General features: G+C 39.8%; 1 protein-coding gene and 1 long non-coding RNA gene across 3 annotated transcripts; one reads left to right on the top strand and one right to left on the bottom strand.

Annotated features, from left to right (window-relative positions):
- Window positions 1-54: 54 nt before the first annotated feature.
- On the bottom strand, window positions 55-22,695 carry zgc:154058 (Transmembrane protein 150A-like). Of its 2 annotated transcripts, XM_046070876.1 has the most exons (8): window positions 22,199-22,337; window positions 21,411-21,653; window positions 17,226-17,273; window positions 16,583-16,669; window positions 15,300-15,367; window positions 9,419-9,546; window positions 4,787-4,964; window positions 55-3,913 (listed from the first exon to the last, which is right to left on the bottom strand). In XM_046070876.1, the coding sequence occupies exons 2-8, from the start codon at window positions 21,473-21,475 to the stop codon at window positions 3,651-3,653; spliced, it is 837 nt and encodes a 278-aa protein (XP_045926832.1). In that variant the 5' UTR covers window positions 21,476-21,653; window positions 22,199-22,337; the 3' UTR covers window positions 55-3,650. The 2 variants fall into 2 exon arrangements, with proteins under 2 accessions (XP_045926832.1, XP_045926831.1); XM_046070875.1 differs by lacking the exon at window positions 21,411-21,653 and having other exon boundaries at window positions 22,199-22,695.
- On the top strand, window positions 13,492-14,549 carry LOC123984153. The gene is made up of 2 exons (XR_006828383.1): window positions 13,492-14,109; window positions 14,214-14,549. It is a non-coding gene; the product is annotated as an uncharacterized LOC123984153 (long non-coding RNA).
- Window positions 22,696-22,805: the final 110 nt, after the last annotated feature.

Below are 22,805 nucleotides of genomic sequence, written 5' to 3'. Positions count from 1 at the left end.
CTACAACATGCTAGATTAATGGTATGTGGTGAAGATAAAATTGCAATTACAGAATTTGGATGCAACTTACATTTTTTTTTATTTGTTGAACATTAAGGCATAACACGATCACATGACTTTTCATCAAAATAGAACTTACAACCTAAACCTCTTTGGTTTTCATCACCAAAAATCATACATAAGGCACATAGGGAGCATTTTGCATTGAGAATTAAGTATCGAGTAAAAGATTTCTGTGAGGTTTACAACTGCTAGTTAATTTGTCAGAATGTTCTCATCAACGATCCACTGACTGCAGATTTAACCATGTGAGCAGCATCTGCATTCTCACAAGCTAACTAGACAGGAATGTTCATTTTTAAGCTTTATTGATTAACAAAAATAATCTATTATATTATAACTAACCCGCAAACCTACAACTGTGAAAAAGCAGTTGTGCCTATACTAAACAAAACAAATAAACATAACGAATCCTCATAAGAAAAAAACGAATGCCATTAAAACAAAGACAACTGAAGGCAGAAGCAAGCAGAGTTCATTCTGCTTTGAATCAAACAATGTAGCTGGTGTCGTAACATTTTCCTGAGTGCAAAGTTCAGACTGATTGGTAAACGAGAACAAGAGGACAGGAAGTAGAGGGGGAGGCCGAGCAGGCAATGCAGAATGTGAATCTATATGAAAGAGTTTCTCATAATATTTAACTAATTTTTATAGTGCTCAACTAGAAATGGGGGCTTCGTGTATAGATTCACACCATGCATAAACCATTAAGTAAAATTAAACACTATAAATGTGTAATGACAAAATGTTTCTTTCTAGAGCAGCATGAGCAGCACCATCATTTGACATAACATTTAAAATGCATCCAATCTGATTCTGTGATTTGTTAGAAACAAATGCATATTGTAAAAGCGCATGGTCACAAGGCCAAGCTTCCAGGTGATGCCAGGCAAAACAGTCTGAAGATCACTACTGAACTAAAGTCAAGAGGTCCAAGTGCTCTTCATGACTTAGCTTCACTGTTTTAGTAAATTGAGAAGTAAAACAAATTTGGCCCAAACATGTAACCAACTGAGTATGGTCGGCTGTGGATACAAAACAATGTAGAATTTTTCAAGTACAAAACAAGAACCTCCTGTGAGCTGAGCTGCAACATTACAGCTCTGGTTGCAAAACAAACTTGTGTGCAATAAGCAGTTTGACCAGTAGAGAGAAGCAAGTGATCAGTGGTGTGGCTGGTGCTGTTTTTTGACCTTCCAGCTTGCTCCACAGTACAGCATACACAAGTTTTTCACTTCAGTCTTGTTGAGAGTACTCATACATTCAGTCTGAGCAAAATAACTACATTTCAGTCCTTCTGTAACATACTGTGTGTGAAGAATGGTCTTGGTCTGGCACTAACAAAACCTCTGCCCAACAACGATATGGTTTGAGGGAGTGACATTTTTTCTGTGTGAAGGCCTACAAACAAGACCATTACTGTTGGTTTTTCACCAGACAGCTCAGAGTGCGTTAATGTTACACTGAGATGTTGAACATTTCCTACAAATATAAACAGTAATTCTGGGTATCTGGATTACAACACAGCACATAATGTCAGAGACAGTAAATGAATAGAATCAACATTTGAATATCTGCGCAGAGGACCAAGTGAAAGGAAAATATACCCAACCGTGAGGCTAATCTACACTGACAGATATCAAAACATCAAGTCGGGTAGTGGCAAATATCCACTTTGGTATTTCTGGCACTCACAGGCGTGCATGCAACCTTCTGTCCCTGCTCCTCCACTATCAGCAGTCAGCAATGAAGCTGAGGTGTGCTATGAAGCTATGTCTCCATCTTATTGCTTTCATTCATCAGATGTTATCATAATCACAGCTAAGCTCAGGGGGAGAAATGACAGGATAAGACCTTTTGTGTTTTAGCACCGATACCACAGGCAAACTGATATTTGGTATATTCTGCTGTACAGTAACACAGAGGCAAGACAGTGCAGCTCAGTTATATCTTACACTACAAATCCTTCCTTTTCCCTTTGTCCCGCTACACCAGCTAGACATGCTGAAAAAACTCCAACTATGGAGAGAGAAAAGTAAGCAGGTAAAGCAATATGAGCATGTTGAGCTCCTCCTTGGTGGGGAATAATGAGATGGAGACCTACATCCGTAGGACCTGAAGACACGTGTGATGCTTCGTCATCAAACTCAATAACCCCACTGCTCTGGCTTTAATTAGCTGGTGCGCATTTGGCCTCTGGACACTGTATCATCTCCCTTTCATAGTCTTTACAGAGAGGAAGTTAAAGCAAATACTATTGAGGTTTAAGGTCGTTATAGTGTATTGACAACAATGAGAGGGAAACCTTTTTCATACTCAGTCATAAAAGTTTGAATTTATGAGGCACTAGGTCTATGTATGTTCTCTATGCAGTTAAAATAATAATATGGCACATCACCCAAAGCTTCCAGACACACAAACACAATGTGGGCTGGGTCGCATGGATACTTTTAAAAATAGTGTTTGCTTGCACATGCTGAGTTGCTGAGCAGATGTAAAGTTGTTGCATATTTTAAAGCTGCATTAAGCAATTTTTGACCACAAAACAAACTTACAGGGGTTGTTACAGCCAATGTCTGTGTCTACATGCACACCCAGCAGACACAGAGCAACATTATTATCCCAATGGCCACATGAGTCCAATATTTAATTTCCTTTTAGCCTTGGTTAACCAACTCCTGAGGAAATTATCTGGGTGTTGAGCTTGCCAAATGGAAGACTTTCTTTCCCATCAGCTCGTTAACTTTGGCTAGGTTGCGTAAATCAGAGTATGCAGGCTGAATAACCAACAGTCGGCTAAAATCAATTGAGAGTAGAGTGTTAATTGTCAGGGGATCCTGTACTATGAAGGACAATCATTTTATTTGTTAAGATCAAAAATACTGTTAATGCAGGTTTAAATGATTGCAAAATGCAAACCGCTGCCCTGTTCTATCTCAAGGATTGACTGAAACATTTACATACTTCTATTTGACAAACCTTTTCTTTTTTCTTTTCTTTATTGCATTCATCCATTCTCTAGTGGGAAAACAAGCATCCAATTTGACCCTGCTCCTACTGTAACATTCGCACACCATCTTCTCTCTCTCTCTCTCTCCCAACTAAAATACTGTCAGCTAGGCCGTCCAGCAGCCTTCACTTCGTTATGTACAATGAAAGCAACACAGCAGTCACCTGAAGTGGAAATGGTCCAAGGCCACTTACTGGGACAGGTTACAGGATCTCAGGGGGGAAAGTACATTTTCTTGATCTGATTGACAAAATACTCCTCTGCTGCTCACCGAGGACAGGACTGAGTTGGGGAAAAAATTTGGTTTCACACTTGTGCGATGTGCAAAATGCAAGTTCTTTAGAGACGCCGAGCTCTGATGTGAGCACAATACAAGATGAGTTCTCCAAAGTGGCAGCAGATCTACGCCCCTGTGGTTGAAAAACAAGAATCCACTCTGCCGTGAAATGGCGACTGCACTGGCCTGGTTCATTTCAAAGCTTCAGACGAATGTGGCTGGAAATGAATTAAACTCATTTGACAACCACAATTTGAAAGGAATAAACAAGCCAACTGTGTGGCATCAAGATGTGCCAGCGGGCTACAGTATGGACATGTTTTCAGGTTGGTGTGGATGTGGCTGTGAGTGTGGACCGGGCCCTCCCAGCGCGTCCACCTTGTGTTCTCGCCCAGCAGGTCCCAGTGCCCCTCCTCTAGCCAGCACCGCCATGGTATCTCCTGACATGCTGGCAAACTCAAAAGCAAATGTCCCGTAAAACAGCATGATGATGACGCAGAACACCCATTCAAAGATGGCTGATGCGTGTTGCAGGACGAAGCTCTCCTGACAGAAAAACACACCGCCTGAAAACATGTTAAGGACAACAACAGCAAAGCCGTGTGGATGTCTGTTTACAAAGTACAAATGCAAAATTCAGATATCAACCCAGTTATTTTAAATACTGATTATGAAAAGAAACAGTTGCTGCTTCAAAAAACAAATATAGGACCATGTTGGTGTGCATGGTGCTAAAGGTACAGGAGAGATGAAGAGGAAACCTGATCCAGGAAGTCCAGTTTGAGTGATACATCCAAGAGTCTAAAACCTTGTAAGATGCCAAAACAATTTTTTTCTGAACCAGTGCTACTGTCGGTCTGAACACCGTCTATACAGCAACACAATAAAACTAAGAAGTAGCGTTTACCAATTTTAGTGCATTAGGCATCTACACAGAACGGTACAGTTTAAAAGAATTGTGAGCTTTAAATGCACTGGTAGGTGGATTTTGTTACCATCAGACTGAGCCAGGCTAGCTGTTTCCAGTCTCTACGCTAAGCTAAGTTAACCGACTACAGCTCCATATTTCCCATACCGACGCCATAAGAGTGGCATCAATCTTCTCATCTAATTTGAAAGCAAATAAGCGTATTACCCAAAATGACTAAATATTCCTTATAACCATGTCTATTAAAAGTTTTTACAGCATTGAGTGACGTGTAAAACATCTGTTTGAAAACATGTCCTCTACCACGTCCTCTATCACCCTTTGAATCGACTTTCATGTATAGCTGTAAAAGAAAAGACAGGATTTGACATTGAATACTGGAGGGAAACTGTTGTTGTGATATAAGTGTGGAGGGGATGTCTGTGCTTATTCAAGCTGGCAGTACTACGCTCTATTCTAAAGCACTTGACAGCCTTGAAGGCTGCCATCTGTTAGTGGCTGGAGAGGATACTGAGCACCAAGGCTACCAACGCCAGCAGGGTCATGCAGAGCCGGAGGTGGGCCACGTTGTACTCCCCCTGGGTCTTGGCCAGCCGGTAAGTCAGCGCTGACTGCAGGCACACAAATAGCATACTGGTGGGGAAGGCAATGCCTGCTCCGACATAGTGGAGAACTTTGGCATTATCCACCTGTCGTATAAAGAAAGGAGACAGGAGGAGATGGGGGGGTTACATTAAAATAGGTAAGACAAAGATAATGTACAAAATCATCAGTTAAGCAGCTGACAGAAACCCTCTTTGAAAAAGAAACCACCACGTGGAAATTATCAGAAGGGGGCCAACATCAGACAGCTTCTGCATCAAGCTGTTAGGTCCAATTTTTCACTGTTGTGTAAAGACTTAAAATTTCTTTCAGTAAGGAGCCAGAGAAGAATAAGTGAAAAAAAAGAGAGGGTGACATGTAGTAAACGACAGCAGCAAGCGGCACGACAGAACGCCTCCTTTTCCCTGCTGGTCACAAGAATAAGAAAACAATACACAAAAGAGCTGCTCAGGAGCATGTGACTACAGCTCCCACTGCAGGAGCCACACACACACACACGCGCACACACACACACACACACACACACACACACACACACACACACAGACTCAAAAAAGATGTACTGATTTGAACACACAAGAGATTCAATGGAGCTTTGACCCAAGCTAGAAATACATCTCTAAGGAATAGACTAATTTAGACAAACAACACAGAATTGCTGTTCTTGATTAATGCTCAGTGGTTAAAGTGTGTGTTTGGAATAACAATGTGCGTCTCCACCACATAATTCGTGTGGATCATTAGAGCAATAGCCTAGAAGTTATTTAGTTTTTTGGCCTCTAAGCTACTTGTCCATTGACTCGGCTAGTACATACTGAACATTCTTGTGCAGTAGGCTAATCCTGGAAGTGCCAAAGAAAGATGTCCAGACAATTCAATATGAAAAGCACACAAGGCAGCAATATGAGTCTTAGATCTGCCTGCGTCAACTCCAGAGCTGGAGGTCAAGATGGGAGAGAAATCGCAGCCAGGACAGCCAGTGTTTTGTTCACAGTGGGATTCTATTTTGGTCTGATACGCTTCCATAGTAAAGTGGCTATTACAAAATACTATTTCTTTTACTGTAATAACATTAAACTGGCACTGTGGGGGTCTGAGTGCTGTTGTTCTGCAAATGTTACTCACTATACTCAGCGATGGAAAAACATGCACAAACAACACACTTTTTGTTTTAACTGATGTTGTATTTGTCCTAGAGCTGAAATGATTCATCTGTTAGTCGATCCACAGGAAATGAATCAGCAAATATCCTGATAATCTATTAATCTTTTAAGTTTTTTTTTTAAAGCAAGAATGCAGAATATTACCTAGTTGTATTTTCTCAGCTAGACGATGGTCTGTACTGCTTGTGTTTGTGTGTGTGTGTGTGTGTGTGAGTGTGTGTGTGTGCTGCCTGGTGTCCCAGATTTTATCACTACTTGCAGTCATTATCTGCTGGCTTAATGATGCATTAAACCTTCGCTGTTCTACTTCATGTATGTTTTCACACTTTATGCGGTATGTCAGGACCATTTGCTGTAACAACACCGTGGGTTAGAGGCAATGGCAAGGAGGGAGACAGCGTGGTAGTAGGGGGGGAGAAATGTTTTAGATCAATAGATTTTTTCCAACTCTTCCAACAGAAGCTGTAAGAAACAACAAGACAAAGAAACAGGATGGACGTATAGGGGGAAAATGAGGATGGGGAGAAGAATGGGCTACACTGACGAGCAAACAGCTCTCATTATGACCACTTTGTGTTTATCAGAAACTACATTTCTCAGAGCATCTGCCTTCATCTGTCTTTTTTACTGCTGAAAAAGTGTGCCAAAATGTGTGCCTACAAATCTCCATCTACAGATCCGCTTCACTGTCAAGGTCTGACACATGATCCTCTGCAGTGTAAGTCCGTATGTAAAATGTGGCTTGATGACTAAGCAAGGTCAGCCTAATGAGTCTGTCCCTGCAGACTGACACTGACCAGGAGTTCACCTGCATAAATGAATAGTAATGTTGTTCACACAGTGCAATGCTGGAATCAGCAGAGCTCACACTCTCTAGAGAGGAAAGTGGTCACAAATGTAAAGGTGTATGCAGTGATGGAATGAACCATCTAAAAAAATACTTTTACTTTTGCTGCATTTAAAAACAGTTAAATGTTTTTGATTGTGTATTACAATGAATATATAAAAGGGTGACGAGATGTGCAGGGTGATGAGGGGTGTAAGGAAGTATTTATTTAAAAGGAGACAGAGCACAATAATGAACACTTCAGCTTTTGCATCCATATAAATATGCCAGATTTAGCCAGAAGGATAACTTTCATTTGTAGTCCCCACAAAATACAACACCATGCACATGTGGGAACAAGCCCAACGGACATCCAGCTTTCAGTTTTCACTTTCTGGAAATTGAACCACGTGAGACAAAGTGAAACGTTATTGACTTCCACCCATTTATTACACACCTGCTGTACCAAACGGTAAAATCTGCAACAGCAATTGTCACCACGGCCACCTACTTTAACCAGACCTTCAGCCTGGAAAAATACAGAAATTGTACACAATGTTCCCAGTTTTTTACAATATTTTATGCTAAGAGAAGGACTTTCCTCAATTTCACTGTAGCTTTTGATCTCATCTGTAGCCATGTCATATACTCTATGGTATTCATAATTTACGCCTTGATACTAGAACCATACTCACACTAAAAAAGTAGTAAAGGAATAGCTTGACATTTAAAGAATTTAATTATTAGCAGTCCAGCCAGCTTCACTATACCACTGTGTTTTTTTCTCCTCTTCCTGAAAGCACTTTTTGAACTAGCTGTGTCACTCTCGTGGACCTCTATGTGGCAGTGATGTGTTTCTCCATCATCTATTTATGTGCTTCTCTGCCCAAACCATCAGCCATGTTGCCAAAGCCTTGCATTACACACAGCTACAAACAGAGAGCAGTTGCCACCACAGAGTGTGTCGCCATGTGTTGTGTTTTTGGTACTTTCACTTTCTTTGATCTGTCGGGTTCATCAGGCTGCTGTCTGCTCCTGTTATTCCAACTTGTTTGTGGCTCTGTCCATGATTCTTTCTAGTCTGTGAATTTGGTCTGTGCTTTCATTTAGCAGCAGAATTTCTATTCTTCCATGTGGTTTGAACAGTTTATTCACCATCAATGACATCTCTATTTCCATCCCACTGGAATGTCCCCAACTATTAGAGATGTGAGTCTGAGAGCGAGCGGCTAAGATCAGCCCTGCGATTGTTATAGAGGAGGCCTCATCTACACACACCAGCTCCTCTCCATGCATGGCCAGACTTGATGACTCACTTCCCCCTGGCTCTTCCTGTAAAATTCCTCCCAGTTCTGCAGAACAGAGGCCCTGGAGAAGCGGGAAGAAGGTGCATACAAAATGCCACTGCACATCTGTTCCACACACTCCTGTAAAACGATTCTTCTTCTTCTTCATCACACAACACACACCAACATGCTGACAATGACCAATGACAACACTCAAGCAAACATTATTCTACTTTATAATGAAGCATGTTTTCATTTCAAATAAAATCTTTTATCTCTTTAAATATTTTAGAATAAGTATCAATTTTGGTGGTCAAGAGGGCCAACGTGCAGCCAATGTAAGTCACATGTTGCCTCGCTTCTCGTCTCACTCCCATTATTACCTCTCAACAGGTCTAATATTTAGCAATCTTTTCAAATTTGAAGGACAAAACCAGAATAGTAACATTTCATAGTGGCAGCCTTTCATCAGAAACCAAACTATTTCTGTTTTATCTCTGAAGTCTGCCTGTCATTGTTTTTTAGAAAAATACCAAGGATATCTCATTAAAGTTACTCTCTTGCAGACACACACACACACACACAGTCGAGGCATCCAGCCAGGGCTCCAAATATTTAAACTTGAAGAAATTCTTTCCCAAAGAACAAATATCTACAAGGAAAGAATTCAGGTAGAATTTCCTCACTTAGTGTCAAAGTCTTAACACTAAACTACCAGAAAAGCAGTGTGTGTATGTGTATGTGTTTGTTGTGTGTGTTTGATTAGGAGGGAGGGTGGTCATTACAGCAAGATTACAGCAAAAGCAAAAATGAAATCTTTGAGACATTCCAATGAAATGCAGTTTTGTCTTTTGCAACTTGTTACTTTGGTTATCTATATTTCTATATTTTTGACACTTATTTTCTTGCTTAATTATAATATCCTTGAACCAAAGTTGACATCATCAAATGTCTTATTTTTGGCTGACTAACAGTCAGAAAGCCCCAAAATATTCAGCTTAACATGATTTAAGATAAAAAACATAAACAGTTTTTATAGTTCAGTTTTATATGTCTCACAGTTTACCCCTATACGTCCATCCTGTTTACTTTAAAGTCAAGGTCTCTCACTCTCTCATATGAAAGCACACACAAACTGTCGTATTTACTTGTCAAATCTTACTTTTGTATAACTATGTTAGATCTTATTCTTCATTTACTGTAAAGGTTGTTATTGCATTTTATCTCTGTTTGTTTGACTGGGTGAGTAAACTGGATCACCATACCTGGAAGTTGCCCACCATGATGAGTCCAGCGGCACAGATCCAGCCCGTGGAGAGACTCGCCGTGTTGAGCACACAGTTTTGGTGCTTCTCAATGACGTGGGCATAACGGAACAGCACAATCACCATAACTACAGGAAGAGACAGAAAGACACATGTGTCGAGTAGATAAATAACACATTAAAACAACCACACCAGCAGAACTATTAAATGCTGTCAGAAAGGGAAAAAAGTTACACTTATTCCGGAAAGGTACCATTCACACTGTTGGTATAGCTTATTATTATTCCACAGTGCCTGGTTTCAATTTAATGGAAACATTCACACACCTCATTTAGCCAAAATACACAAGAATTCCTTGGAAGTGGATTAAAAGTTACAATAAGTTGAATTTCTCTGCCTAACAAGTAGTTACAGGAATATGAGAGGCAGGAAATGGCGGGAAAGTGGGAACGATACATGAGTGGGGGTTGGTGTGTTCTTGCATAAAGATAAAAAGGCGCAGGGAAACTAAGTACAGTATATGGGACAGATGACTGCTGATGTGCTAATGGGCTGTGACTGGGGGTATTGTTGGTGCATCGAGGAGCTGACCCCCTGCTTGGTTTCTCTTTGTTAGCTCCTCTCGGCTGGTGCTTGACGAAGGCTGACTGGGCTTGGTGAAAGCGGGGCATAAGGGGTGAGCGGAAAAGAGGAGGGTGAGAGAATTAGAGAGGACAATGAGCCACTCGTGTCTTGACCTGAAGCCCATAGTGTCTCTGAGGCCAAGCTGTTGTTTTAACTCTGTCACCGTCTCTGTGTCAGTGACATGCTTTAAGATGGTCTACGCTGCCAAAAGAGAACATAAATGGAAACCGTGGTCACAGAGAGGAAAGAAAACATCAGTGCAGGACTTAACAATGTAAAGCTTTGTCTCCACGAGTCAGGGTTTGGATATGCTGTGGCCTGTCTTGCTCTAAGCCAGCGTCTCAATGACGAGACACATAACTCGTAACGTGGCCACAAGCGTGTATTCATCAGTCTTTCCCCCTCAAATCATCAACATATTTGATGATTTGAGGGCAGCTGCCGCTGCAGCGGCCAATTATCTTGTGTTAGGTATTTTGTTGTGGCAGGTTATTTTTGACCAACATGTGGGTAAATTATAGGCAGAAATGTAAATCTGGGAGAGAATTTCAACCAGAACAAATCATCACAACACCACTGTTGGGAACACCAACATTAGACTGCACCAGTTTTAAGTTTTTTTAAAATTCATACTAAAATCATTTCACTCTTTTTCTATTTTACTGTTGAATGTTATTTTAATGTCGAAATATAGAATTAATTGTGATCCGAGTATATTTTGCTCAAGCAAACAGTAAAAATGTGCTTTTGTTTTCCACAAAATAGCATGTAAATAAATCACCTAAATGTTGCAATTAAACACAACCCTAAATTAAACATGTAGTGTGATTTATCATAAAAATATACATTAGTTATTTGTTTATTTGTTTATTTAACAGGAACACATTGTTACATACAGAGATGTAACTATACAGGGTGTCTAGCTGAAGCTAATGTCTTAGATATCATTATGTAATGCTATAAGAATATATATTAATATAATGTTTGTTCAGATCCTCAAGACCCAACATGTGAGTGTATGTTCTTGATTGTGTGAGCTGCCCTCTGTTCCCACACTTCATCTTGGCAAAGTGATTTCAGTTACAATCATGGAAAAACAAACAGCAGTGTCTCCAGGCTCGGAAACAATCTTGTCTTTGTTTTTTCCAACTCCTTTTTTTGTATAAATGGAGGACATACTGTGTTGCTGAAAGGACAAGAAAGTTTAGTTCATTAGATTATGGAATCTCAGTCTCTCTTCTGCAGACTGGCTGGCTGGGGAATTTTCCTATTTCAGCGAAACAGTTTTTTCATCATTACAAATGAGCATGTTTGAACTTGCTGGCATTTAGCTTAACCTTAGCTTACATCATAAAATTATGTAAGCTAAGGTTAAGGAAAAATCTTCTCATAACTCTCTATGAGCAAATCCATGTTTCACTTTTATTTTTTGCTTTCTAAAGGCACATTTGTGTGGGCTGTTTTCTGGTATATTTCTTTGAGGATCCATGTCAAGCTGAGGGGTCACAGGTTCAGCCAGCATAATCGTTACATGTATGATGAGTAAACAGCATTGCTGACCTCCACCTTGCCTTAGACGATCAGTACAAGCTGTTGTCTGACATCTCCACAATAGATATAAATTTATATAAACAAGCTATGGCAGTGTCCCAAACACTGTCCCAATTTTAGTCACCTTCCACACAGCTGCCCTCTCCGAATCTCACTTTTCCTCTGAATTTAGGAAGAGGAGTCTTGGCTCAAACACTGACTCACAGACTGGTTCATATACCCCAATGTCACTCTATCATAGAAGTTGTAATACTGTAATGTTACATACAACCCTGCTGTCACAAGCACGGACTGGCTTTTGCATTCACACATAGACATGGAGGAACACACATATATACATACACACCCAAGTGCGTATTCCCACAAAAGTCACTTCAGCCACACTGCACCACACAGTTAAATAAACCCTGCTGTCCCCACAAGGAGATCTGTTTCAACCCAAACACCCGGCTGCATTTGCTCCCACAGGAGGTATGCTGTGAAAGAATACAAGCATTGTCTTTGAAACATTGTGTGTGTACACTGGCAGAGAGGTGGAATAAAAGCGAGAAGAATAATTATGAGGCAATATACAGTTCAGTGAGTGCATGTTATCCCAGATAGGAGTGGACCCCTGAGCCAACTGTAGCAGGCACAATCTACAAAGTGAGACATACATCAATAGACTAAGAAGCTAAGTACTTATTATTTACATTATTGTACAGCTGCACGTCGCATTAGCTTAACCTGCTTTTGTAGAGACATAATAACTTGCTTTACAACAGGTATTAACATATGCTATGTTCAGACTAATTGGATAGTGAAAAAAAACTAAACACAAACAAGGCAGCTGTAAATGCAACCAATCTGACCTGAAAATTGAAGCATGCAAACCACATGAGAGGGTGGTCACAGATCTATTAGACCAGGTATAAATACAGCTTGACTCAGATCTCAATATAGTGTAGTTATTTCATTCTCCTTCTGCCACAAAAACTTCAACAAAACATGTATGTAATAATATACTTAGCAGGCAGATTAAATTAAGAAATGTGGCTCAAACAAGAAGCAGGCAAGTGTGATGTTACACATCATAAAACAGATGAATGTGGAACAATTATGTTTAAGGGTATCTAAAAGGATATCTCGCAATCTACCTGTTTTGCAAAGGAAGTACAGATCAGCAGTTATTGTGCAAGTTCACGAGCCAGCCCAAAGTTCAGTTCACACACATTAAAATGAAATAGTTCATTTCGTACATTAATTCCATTTTTATCAAAGGAACTTCGTGGCTGTTGGCTCGATATCTTAGCCTTTGATCATCATTCACTCTCAGATATTTCCCAAGACAGGTCAGATGCTTCCACTCCATGTGTTGTTGTTTCTAATTTGTTGTCCGGCATGTCAGGTGCCATAAAACACAGTGCGTGAGTGTCGTTAACTCCAGCTATAGATTGTCTGATATTAGCTTATTGCATATGTATCGGTGGAATCCTGAATTGCTCTTCCATCAGTGTGTGAATGTTGCTGATTATTTTTTATGATATTATTTATTAATTAATTGCTTGGCATTTAAAATATCACACAACTGTGAAAATGTGATTCACATTTCAAGTACTCATCTTAAAATTCCTTGTTTGGTCAGATCAACAGTTTAAAACCCCAAGATTTTCAGTTTACTATCATGGAAAATAGAGGAAAGCAGCTATTTTTGTTCAAAAAATCAAACAACAGCAAAAAAAACAACAAACAACAAACAACTCAATTACTAAAATTGTTGAAGATTATTTTTTAGTTATGTGTTTATGTTTAAAAAAAATACTATATGATTAAATAAGTTCCCAAATTTCAACATCAGTAACAACCTCTTTAATCTGGTATATGTTATTTCTAGAAATGATCCGAACATAAGATGCACCTTGAGTCTCCAGTAAAGCCATGGCACCACAAACTAACCGTAAAATTTTGTAAGCTGCGTTGATATAAACTGTTTTGTGGGTCTTTATGACACTACTGTCAAGGTGGCTCTGTCCAAAGGAAGATGTAAGAATCAAACTAATTTAGTTAGCTTAAAAGTGCGTTTATCATTAGCTACAGGTAGCTATAGGAAGGGGTCTGTAGGTGCACAGTTAACTGGAAAGTTACAACAGAATTACATCTAAGCTGTCTTGAGCCAGTGATGAACTGTCATCATCATCATCAGTGGAGACAGGAAATCTGCAATTTTGTGTTGCTTAAAACCCTGAGATGCCACATTGTTTGGTTGCCACATTACTACTTCTGAACTGATTTGTCTGCATATTTGTATAGTTAGCAGTGAAATTACGGTGCAGTGCTAAGCCTACCTCTCCTTCTCTTATACCAATACATACATGTACACAGCGCTAGCCAAATGTTGGACTTTCACTGCTGCCTGAGCAGACTTCACACTGAGCTGTAACAGTCTGGTCCCTACCAGGATCTCTCAAGCACAGTATCCTATGTGTATACACGCTAAAATACACACATATACAAACAGAAAAGCAAAGACTAGAGTGGTAATTTGGATCTCAACAACACACAGCATATAGCTTATAATGTTATTTTTTGAATCTACAAGGATCACTGTCTTATCGTGGATTTGTCTCTGCCTCCCTCTCAGATGTATCAAGCAGCGGTCCAGAATCGGCCAATCAGACAGACGGGCAGGCCTTAAATAGCTGCTAGAGGCAGAAGACAAACAAGGCAAAGGAACCTCTGCCCCGCTTTATATAAGCGCACACACACACACACACACACACACACACACACAGAACATGTCTAAGCCACAGCTGGGAAACATTAACTCGATCAGGGTAGTCAGACCCACCAGTTAACGCAGGGAACAGCACGTGTAGACTCACAAAAAAAACATACAGACCAGCACATGGGAGCTCGATTCCCTCCTTTTATATCATGTATGTTTTCCTTTTGCCTACTAAAGTACACACTCACTGTGTATATATGTGTACTTGTGCATTTGACATTCTGTATGAAATCTTTCTGAAGCAAAATTTTGCTGTTATTTCCACATATCTGCCCTTTCATTCAAAATTACCACATGTAAGGTTTTCACTCACTCTTGGTCACTGAGGTTGTAGGTTTTACACACGACCAGAATTTTTCTAAGGGCAACAAAACTAATGTTACCCTGAAGCCTTAACATAAGCGAAAGAACTGATCAAAACAACTATATCTGGACCTACTACAAAGGAAGCTCCTGCTGATGTAGTTTTGAGGAACTAATTGGGCTATAATCAGTATCTTATGGAAGAAATTAAAAGTGACGCCTCCTTTTTTTATTCATCAGTCCAGTGTTTATGTATTAACATATTTCTTTTATCTTTTATCTTTTATTTTGTATATTATTAAGAACTGGAACTATCAGTCGATGGACAGAACATTTATCAGAGGTTATTTTGACAAATGTAGTCATTTTTAAATAAAAATATTTGCTGGTTCCAGGTTTGAAGATTATATGATAGTAACCTGAAGATCTTTGGTTTTGGACCTCAAAAAACAAGCATTTGAAGATGTCACTTCTGGATGTGGCGTCTGGAAAAATTTTATAATCAAAACCATCAATTGAGAAGATAATAAAAGGGTGACTTACAGCAGAAATCAAAGCTGATATCAATAATTGTAACATTGTGTGTGTGTGTGTGTGTGTGTGTGTGTGTGCTGATCATGTGTACACATGATGCCTTACCCATGAATGAGCCTGTGCTGCAGATAAGGCTGAAGAAGCAGCTCTCAGGGGGAAGAGTCCCACATTTACTATAAGAAATAGTACACAGAAGTAAGTCAGAGAAATAGTGTACAATACAATGCACAGAACAGTACATTGTGGAAATATGGCATGTTTTTTTTGGAGATACATTTCTGCTCATGTCCTTAGGTAGTAGCCGAGGGGGTAACCACCACGCTTCCTAACATCCCATCATCAAGCATTTGCCTTTCCAACTACTGCATACTGCCTCTCCTCTAGGAATGGGAAGCGTTTATAGGAGGGGAAGGGAGGAGACTGTCAACATAGGCTGCCTGTGCCTGAGCTCCAGCAGCCTACAAAGCCAAAGCCTTCTCAGCTGATTGCAGTCACACACACACACAGCACATAGATGAAAATGTACAATTCAGCAGACTAATACTGACGTATTTAGTAGTTTGATGGACGGCTATGTAGTCAGATTTTAGTCATCTAAAATTTTTTGATTTCAATCAATTACTCACTAACAACAACAGCATATGATATAGCCAAATACATATTAATGCTGTAGTAAAAGCTGAAAAATGTGCACCTCTTCCACCTTCACCACTAAACTGTGCTTTGTGCAACACTTAAGCAACATCAGCAGCACTGCAATAATAAAAACAATCCCTTGTAGCATTTAGACATTTCTCATTTTATATGTAATTGCATAATAGATTGAGATTACTGGGCACATTATTATGATCATTACATGTCATCTGCGTTAAGATACAAAGACAAGCAGTTTATTTGCATTTATTAAAACCATTTTCTCCAGATTTCTTGATACAAACTGCAGTATTAACATTCTACAACTGGCCTTTGATGTTGAATGCTCAGTGGGATAAAAAGCCAAACAAAAGAGTGGGAGTGTCTTGATTTCCTCCCAAATGTAAGCCGACTCCTCTGTGTGTGTTTACATGGTAAAGTGCAGACCCATTTGCCTCTGAAATGCCACGGTGGCAGGCAGGATATTTCAGCCCTAAGTTATTTTCAGAATGCACTCACACACACACACTCACACACTCACACACCCACACAGTCACATACTCACAGGAGACAGGAGAACCATCTCCTTCAAGCTCACTCGCTTTTTTATCAACAAAGTGCCGACAGGGGTCATGTAAAACAATGGGACAATGTTCCTGATTTTAATCTCCAGACAGAAACTAGAAACAAAGAGGCAGAAAAGAGACAGGGGGACAGGCAGGTAGGTTTGGGGTCAGGCTCGGCGTCTCACTGACCTGATGAGAGGTACATTGTCTAGCGTGCAGCACAAGGTTGGCCCGCTCTGCAAATACAGCTCTTCTTCACATGACTGGTTGTACAACCTGGAACATCAAACACATCGCAAAGCTCAACGTTAAAATATAAACATATGGAGCAAAATCAGTTCAAATTCAGTCCTACTGGGAAATCACCAACAAAAACAAAGCGCAGACATATTTCTGATGGCTATTATCATATACTGTAGATATACAGATTTTTTTTTGTTTTTAGGGTGTGTGAGTCAAAGTAGACTCATCAAATAGCAGCTCTGCTAGTAGAGATCAACCTCAGTTTGTCTGAAACAAACCAGGGCCAGAAGAAAAGTCATTCACTCACTGACAGTGTTTGTTTATAGTGAACAAAAATCACAGTTTAGATCTATTTTAATTTACTGCAGTTTATTCTTTTGGCTAATGTGAACAGATTTAGGTGTGTCTCTCAAACATTTCTGAGGTGACTAACTAGGAAATAATCCCAATACTTAATGTACCAACAGAGCAAATTGCATTCTGTAAACAAAATGAGAAATCACCAGATTGCAAGGTGTGATTTTGTAAAGTGAGTAGGGATCAAAAGAGGTATGCTGAAGCAAAACGCAGGATAGATTAAGCAACATACCAGTTATCCACAGGGCAGACATGTTGGTTGTACAGGGCCATGGCGTAACTGAAAGAGAGACAGTCTGATTAGCCAAAACAAAAGGCAACACTTTTGGTATATTGTGAGCTTATTTCATGATTACGCTGTCATCTTACGTGACTCAACAAGTAATAATTCAGCATTAGGGCTGACCTTTAAATTCAAGTAAGAAACAGTGAAGAATGCATAGCCAATGCAGTATCCTAATTTTACTGTGACAGACAGAGGTAGCGAGGGGCGTAATATCAGTGTGGGTATACTTATTGAATAGAAGAATGTAAAACAATTATAATTTGTTTAATTAGCAAAACCCCTACCAACTTTACATTATTTTACATTTGTAGAAGTCAACGCCTTTATGTACAGCGTATTGAATTGACCACCTAGACTTGAACTATACCAGCATTGCTCTGGCTATAAATTAAAGCTGTCATTGGCTTTCAGTGTTACTTCACATCTCTAATATATAATAAGGATAAATAATTAAGCTATTGTATGATTATGAACGTTAAACATTTAAAAAAAAAAAATCTTTTTATTAACCAATTAATTTTCACCTAGTAGACTATTTTCAGAAACTATTACTGCAACCAACTACTAAATATAGAGCATGCACTGAAAGGGCAGATTTGTTTCTACCAGTGAGTGAGTTGCATTGGGCTGATAAAGTACAAGTGGATGGCTCATTCATAGATATTGCCTTGGGGCTTACGTGTAAGGTCATTGATTATTTCCCCACCAGCAATTGCGTCTGCTCTTTCCAGCAGATGTAAATAAGACAAATGTAAAGTAAAAGAGTAAAAAGATTAAAAAATAGTCATCAGAATCAGATGTTAACACGTGCCTAATGGTGCTACTGAACTGTAACAACTCTAATCCAATAATTTTCAGCCCTCTATCTGTGTGGACATCTGAAGGCGGCAAAGGGAAGCTCCAGAAGGAAAAGCAATTGTCACGTTATCCCCTTGTTATTCACACACACAGGCAGGCAGTGAACACCGATCAAAACAATATTTTTTACTACCAGAAAAAGATGGAAAGACAGATAACTAGAGACACAGAGACTATTTGTCCTGATTTGTAAAAGCAGCCGTAGTTCAGTAAGAGGTTAAGTGCCAATTAAGAATGTTTCCAGGGGCCGATAGTATCCAACTCACAAACCAGTCTTTGAAAGATGGAGACACAATCACAAAGATACACACCTGGCTACCCAGAAGACAACAATAAACAGAGGCACATGTCAAAGCCATAGACTGTATATAAAAAGGTCAAAGCACACATACACATACAATACCGATTGGAAGCGAGACAAAGATTCTGGTGCCAAATAATTAGTTACAGTATCTGTGACCAAAGTTTCGGGATTTAAAGCTCAACATCCTAACTGGTGTGCAAGATGCCACACTTCAAAACGACATATAGTGCGATTCAGTATATGCAGTATACAGTATAAATCATTTATGTAGTTATTTTATTGCTGTGGGTAAATAATTACAGGAAAAATCACGATCAGTATTTCCTACAGCATATGGTTATAACAGTCCTGTAATAATTCAGTAGTCAATAAAGAAGCAACTATGTATCCATCCAATAGCTATTATAAATATGTGTTTCATACCAAAGCTGCACAGTTTCAGACATATATTCACACCTGGTTGAAAGCAGACTCAAAAAGTCGGGTCAGACACTCACCAACTCAAGTCAAATGAAAACACGTTTTTTCTTCTACACTGAATCACTTTCATCCATTTAATGTAGTAGAGATCCTTGCCATCATTCAAAGCTTATGTGTAGTATTCAATGTTGTGGTATCACACAATTTCATGTGTTTGCATTCTATTGTACACTATGAGAGATCAACCCAAGGTTCTACACACAAATTGAACAACAATCATTACTATGACAGAAAATCTTTCCACTTAATTTCTATCCATGCGCATAACGCAGTGAGGAAACCTAGTGGTGTGAGTGGAATATGGCCATCACGTAAAAGGGTGCCAGAGCTCTAGCTCTGAGCCTTTTCACAGCACAATGAACCAAACAACTTGATGAAAAACAAAAGAAGCTGGCAACAAATGTAGTGGACTACCAAGAGACTTCATTAGAAAAAATGCAGTAAACTGGAGCCATCTGAAGTTGGTGCATTTTCCATAACTTTTAACACGCATTTTTTACATTTGGTCAACTTCCAAGACTAAAATAGCATCAGTGCAGCTCTGGGACATTTCTAAATGAAGTGGTGTTTTTTTAGCTGTATGTGGAACTAAACTAGTGCATTCTGTGCCCAGAGAGGGATATGTAATAATAGGTTTGTTAGGTTTACATAATTAGACCTCTATCAAAGCTGCAGCATTGGTTGTAAACTGTAATTGCATGCTTGTGAGCAATATATAGGTGGAAAAGACCATGTTTTTTTTTTAAATTTAGGATTCAACAAGCAACATTAAGGAAAGACTTGGACTCACAGACAAATCTGCTACGGAAAGTGAAAATTCCCCAAAGCAGTGCAATAATAACACATCAGAAACGACAGGGAAGGGTGTGATGAATCAACTTTAAATTAATTTTATAGGCTGGACTCCATTTGCTTCTCTGGCTGGTTACTGTAATGCCTAAAACATAACAGTAATTTCAAACCGATGGCAAAATATGTACAAGTACAGTAGTGCTTACAGGTATAGTGGGGCCATAATGCAGTTTCAAACACATTTCTTAACTCATTCATAAAAGGTCAGCAGAAGAATCTAAGCCAAGACTCTTGGGTGGGCACAATCCTGAGCTTTCCTCTGGCTCCACAGACCTTTCCTACACTGGGCTTGGCCACCTGATGCTGAGTGAAAGTTCTGCTTATGCTGTCCAGTGCTCCCTTTCAGTATTTACTTTACTCACGCCCAGTCACCCACAGTGAAAAAGTGAGTTATGTAACATGTTACATCCTTTGACATTCCACTAGTTGGAAAAAAAGACCCTTGACTGCTCATATAAACAAGGCGCCCTTGTCAAGGTAACAGGAAGGAAAGTGGTCTAAAGATTTGGCATCTTAACTCAGACCAACTTTCTACCTTAGAAACACGTTAAAACAATAAGGGAATTTGCAATGCTAGCGCAAATTTTCAGCTGCTGTTCTCCATCTCAGTTTCGATCAGTAGCAACAGTAAGGGCTCAACCTTCTTTTCTGCAAAGCCCTGCACACCGGAGCCCAAACACCTGATTGGACTGTGAAGCAGCCATGTCCACAAACACTAATTGGTGTGCAAGGTCTCAGCTTTGGCATCTGATTTGACTGCGTACTCCCCGCACTGTTAATAACAGATGTAGCGTACAGCCTAGATACAGAACTGCGACAATTTGGAATCGGGCCATCTGTCTCTCTCCCCTTGGGGATTGCGTTCCTACTCCCAAAGTAATAACAGAGCAGTGAGGAGAGCTTTCAGCAAAAAAACAACCAGGAGGTGCTCACTTTTTCTCTCTGGTGCATCTGCTCAGACACTGTAGTGGAGATTATTAAACTATACTGCGATACTGATAATCCCAGATCATTCCTGGAGAGAGTTAAACCTCATGAAATTGCCATGGTTCCCAGGAATTCAGAGTAAATATGCACTGTTGCTCTCCTGGAGGGAAAGGAGGCTGAGGTATCAAATGGTTTATGTTTAAACATAAACAACAAAATTGTAATTTGTTAGAATATAGCCAAGGAATCACTACGTGTATCAAAATATATCATTATAATGATATATCTGTTTTTACCCATGGTGTCACCATGGTGTCATGGTGATGTACACTGTGATATTTAAAGCTTGGGTAAGAGTTAAAAACCAATACCACCCACTCCTCTTCAGCCTCCCTCCAAAACCACTGACCCAAAACATATTTTCATGTGCAGTGAGTGCACAAGCAGGTAGTTGGGTAGACAGGCAGGAAATAAATTGCCTATCCCTGCTTTAATAAGAAATAATATGCGATAAGAAATAATAAGTAGATATAGATTCAAAAATCCAGATGCTATTTTTTCATTGTATTCAAAACAATGCCTTGCAGACAGAACAAGAAGCAGTGTAAATTACCAAATTGTATGCATAAATTACATTTTCTGTAGAAAATAATGTTTCTTTCTGTTTTGACAAAAGCTTTCTGTATTGGCAGGACAAATTTAACACTTACACAACCCATATCCCAGTGATGGTCAGAACTGGGAGGCTAACAGGCAGTATCACCCAGACAGACATCTTCCAGCACCTCGAACAGCCCCTTTCTTCTTTTTCCTCTTCGGCCAGCCGAGCGATATCTGCTCAAGTAGTACTAACATTTAACTGAGTGTGACTGACATCTGCACTGCCACCAACTGATTCATTTTCTTGAAGATGGAGGATGGTAGATGCTGACAGGACAGATGTGTCCTTTTAGCTGGTGAATGAGAGGAGAGGGGCAGGGGGTTAGGTCAGGATCACTCACCTATTAGAATCAGGAAGTATTCATTATGATCTTCATCAAGCCATGCCAGTCTGGGTAAGACTCGGGGTTATGTGAAGCTCACAGCAATTTAATGCACAAAGACGAGCATATACAAGGGGATACATTACAAACAACACCTGTAATGCAACCCAAAACAATATCACTACAAAACTGCCGGGAAGCTCTGATCTTCTGTTCTTCAAGGATCACTTGCTTTAAGATTTTGGAGTCGTGTTGTACTGGACTGTTGAACTTGTAGTGGATTTTGTTTTAACTAAGAATAAAAACGCTGTTTTGGCAACCTTACCTTGTTTATTTAAAGGAGACGCTGGCTTGCCTTGATAATACGTTACATATCACAGGTAATATACGTTTACTCTCATTTTGTTCCATCACTTCTCGTGCCACACACTAACTGCAGCTCACCTTCACGTTTCTAGCTAGCAACAGCGACGAGCATCCAACGCAAATCTGTGACTGACGTTAACGTTACTCACCTTCTGCCTCTGTCTGCTAGCGAGTTTTTACTGTTTCTTTGGTAACTTTGAGTACGCCGACCTGTTCTCCACACCTCTGGTACGATTCCACACTGGGCCCGGGGAATACGGTGTTTCCCTATTTTCTTAATATCAATTCCTAGATTTACTTTCCCAACAAATTGCGGTCCCTCTAGCTCGTTTATCGCCTTCAACAGGAGGAGTACGGGAAAGCTCGCGCTCAGGCAGACTCGCTGCATCGCCGCCACGAGACACTCCAGAGTATCCAGCTGTTTGACTCCGCCCCCTGAACCTGTAGTAGCGTGCTTTGCATTCAGGTTTGGGCACCGAGTGCAGTATGTCTTCTATGTAGCTCAAGAAAAACTATATTGGGATTACCAAAATAGCATTTAACAGTTGACATCTTGAATGTGTCCAAGTTTCAGATGTAGTTTAGTGTGAGACGCTGATAGGAAGTAAACTCGGAAACCTAGGTGTTCCTTTCTTCCGAAGTCTTTTAGGTAAAAGCACGATACTAATTTCTTCATTTTGGCTTACCTGAAGCAACTCAGCTCGACTTCATACAAAACAAAAAAGTAGTCTACTTCTTTCTATGTGTGTTTCCTCT

Source organism: Micropterus dolomieu, linkage group LG15 (assembly GCF_021292245.1).
Source record: "Micropterus dolomieu isolate WLL.071019.BEF.003 ecotype Adirondacks linkage group LG15, ASM2129224v1, whole genome shotgun sequence".
Lineage (NCBI taxonomy): Eukaryota > Metazoa > Chordata > Actinopteri > Centrarchiformes > Centrarchidae > Micropterus > Micropterus dolomieu.
This window is presented reverse-complemented; position numbering and strand designations above follow the sequence as displayed.

Coding starts and splice junctions, on each gene's coding strand:
- zgc:154058 (XM_046070875.1), bottom strand. CDS start 22,437: ATGCAGCGAGTCTGCCTGAGCGCGAGCTTTCCCGTACTCCTCCTGTTG. Junction 9,547..15,299: donor CAGCACAGGCTCATTCATGG/GTAAGGCATCAT, acceptor CTCTTCCTGTAG/TTATGGTGATTGTGCTGTTC. Junction 4,965..9,418: donor TCATGGTGGGCAACTTCCAG/GTATGGTGATCC, acceptor TTTATACGACAG/GTGGATAATGCCAAAGTTCT.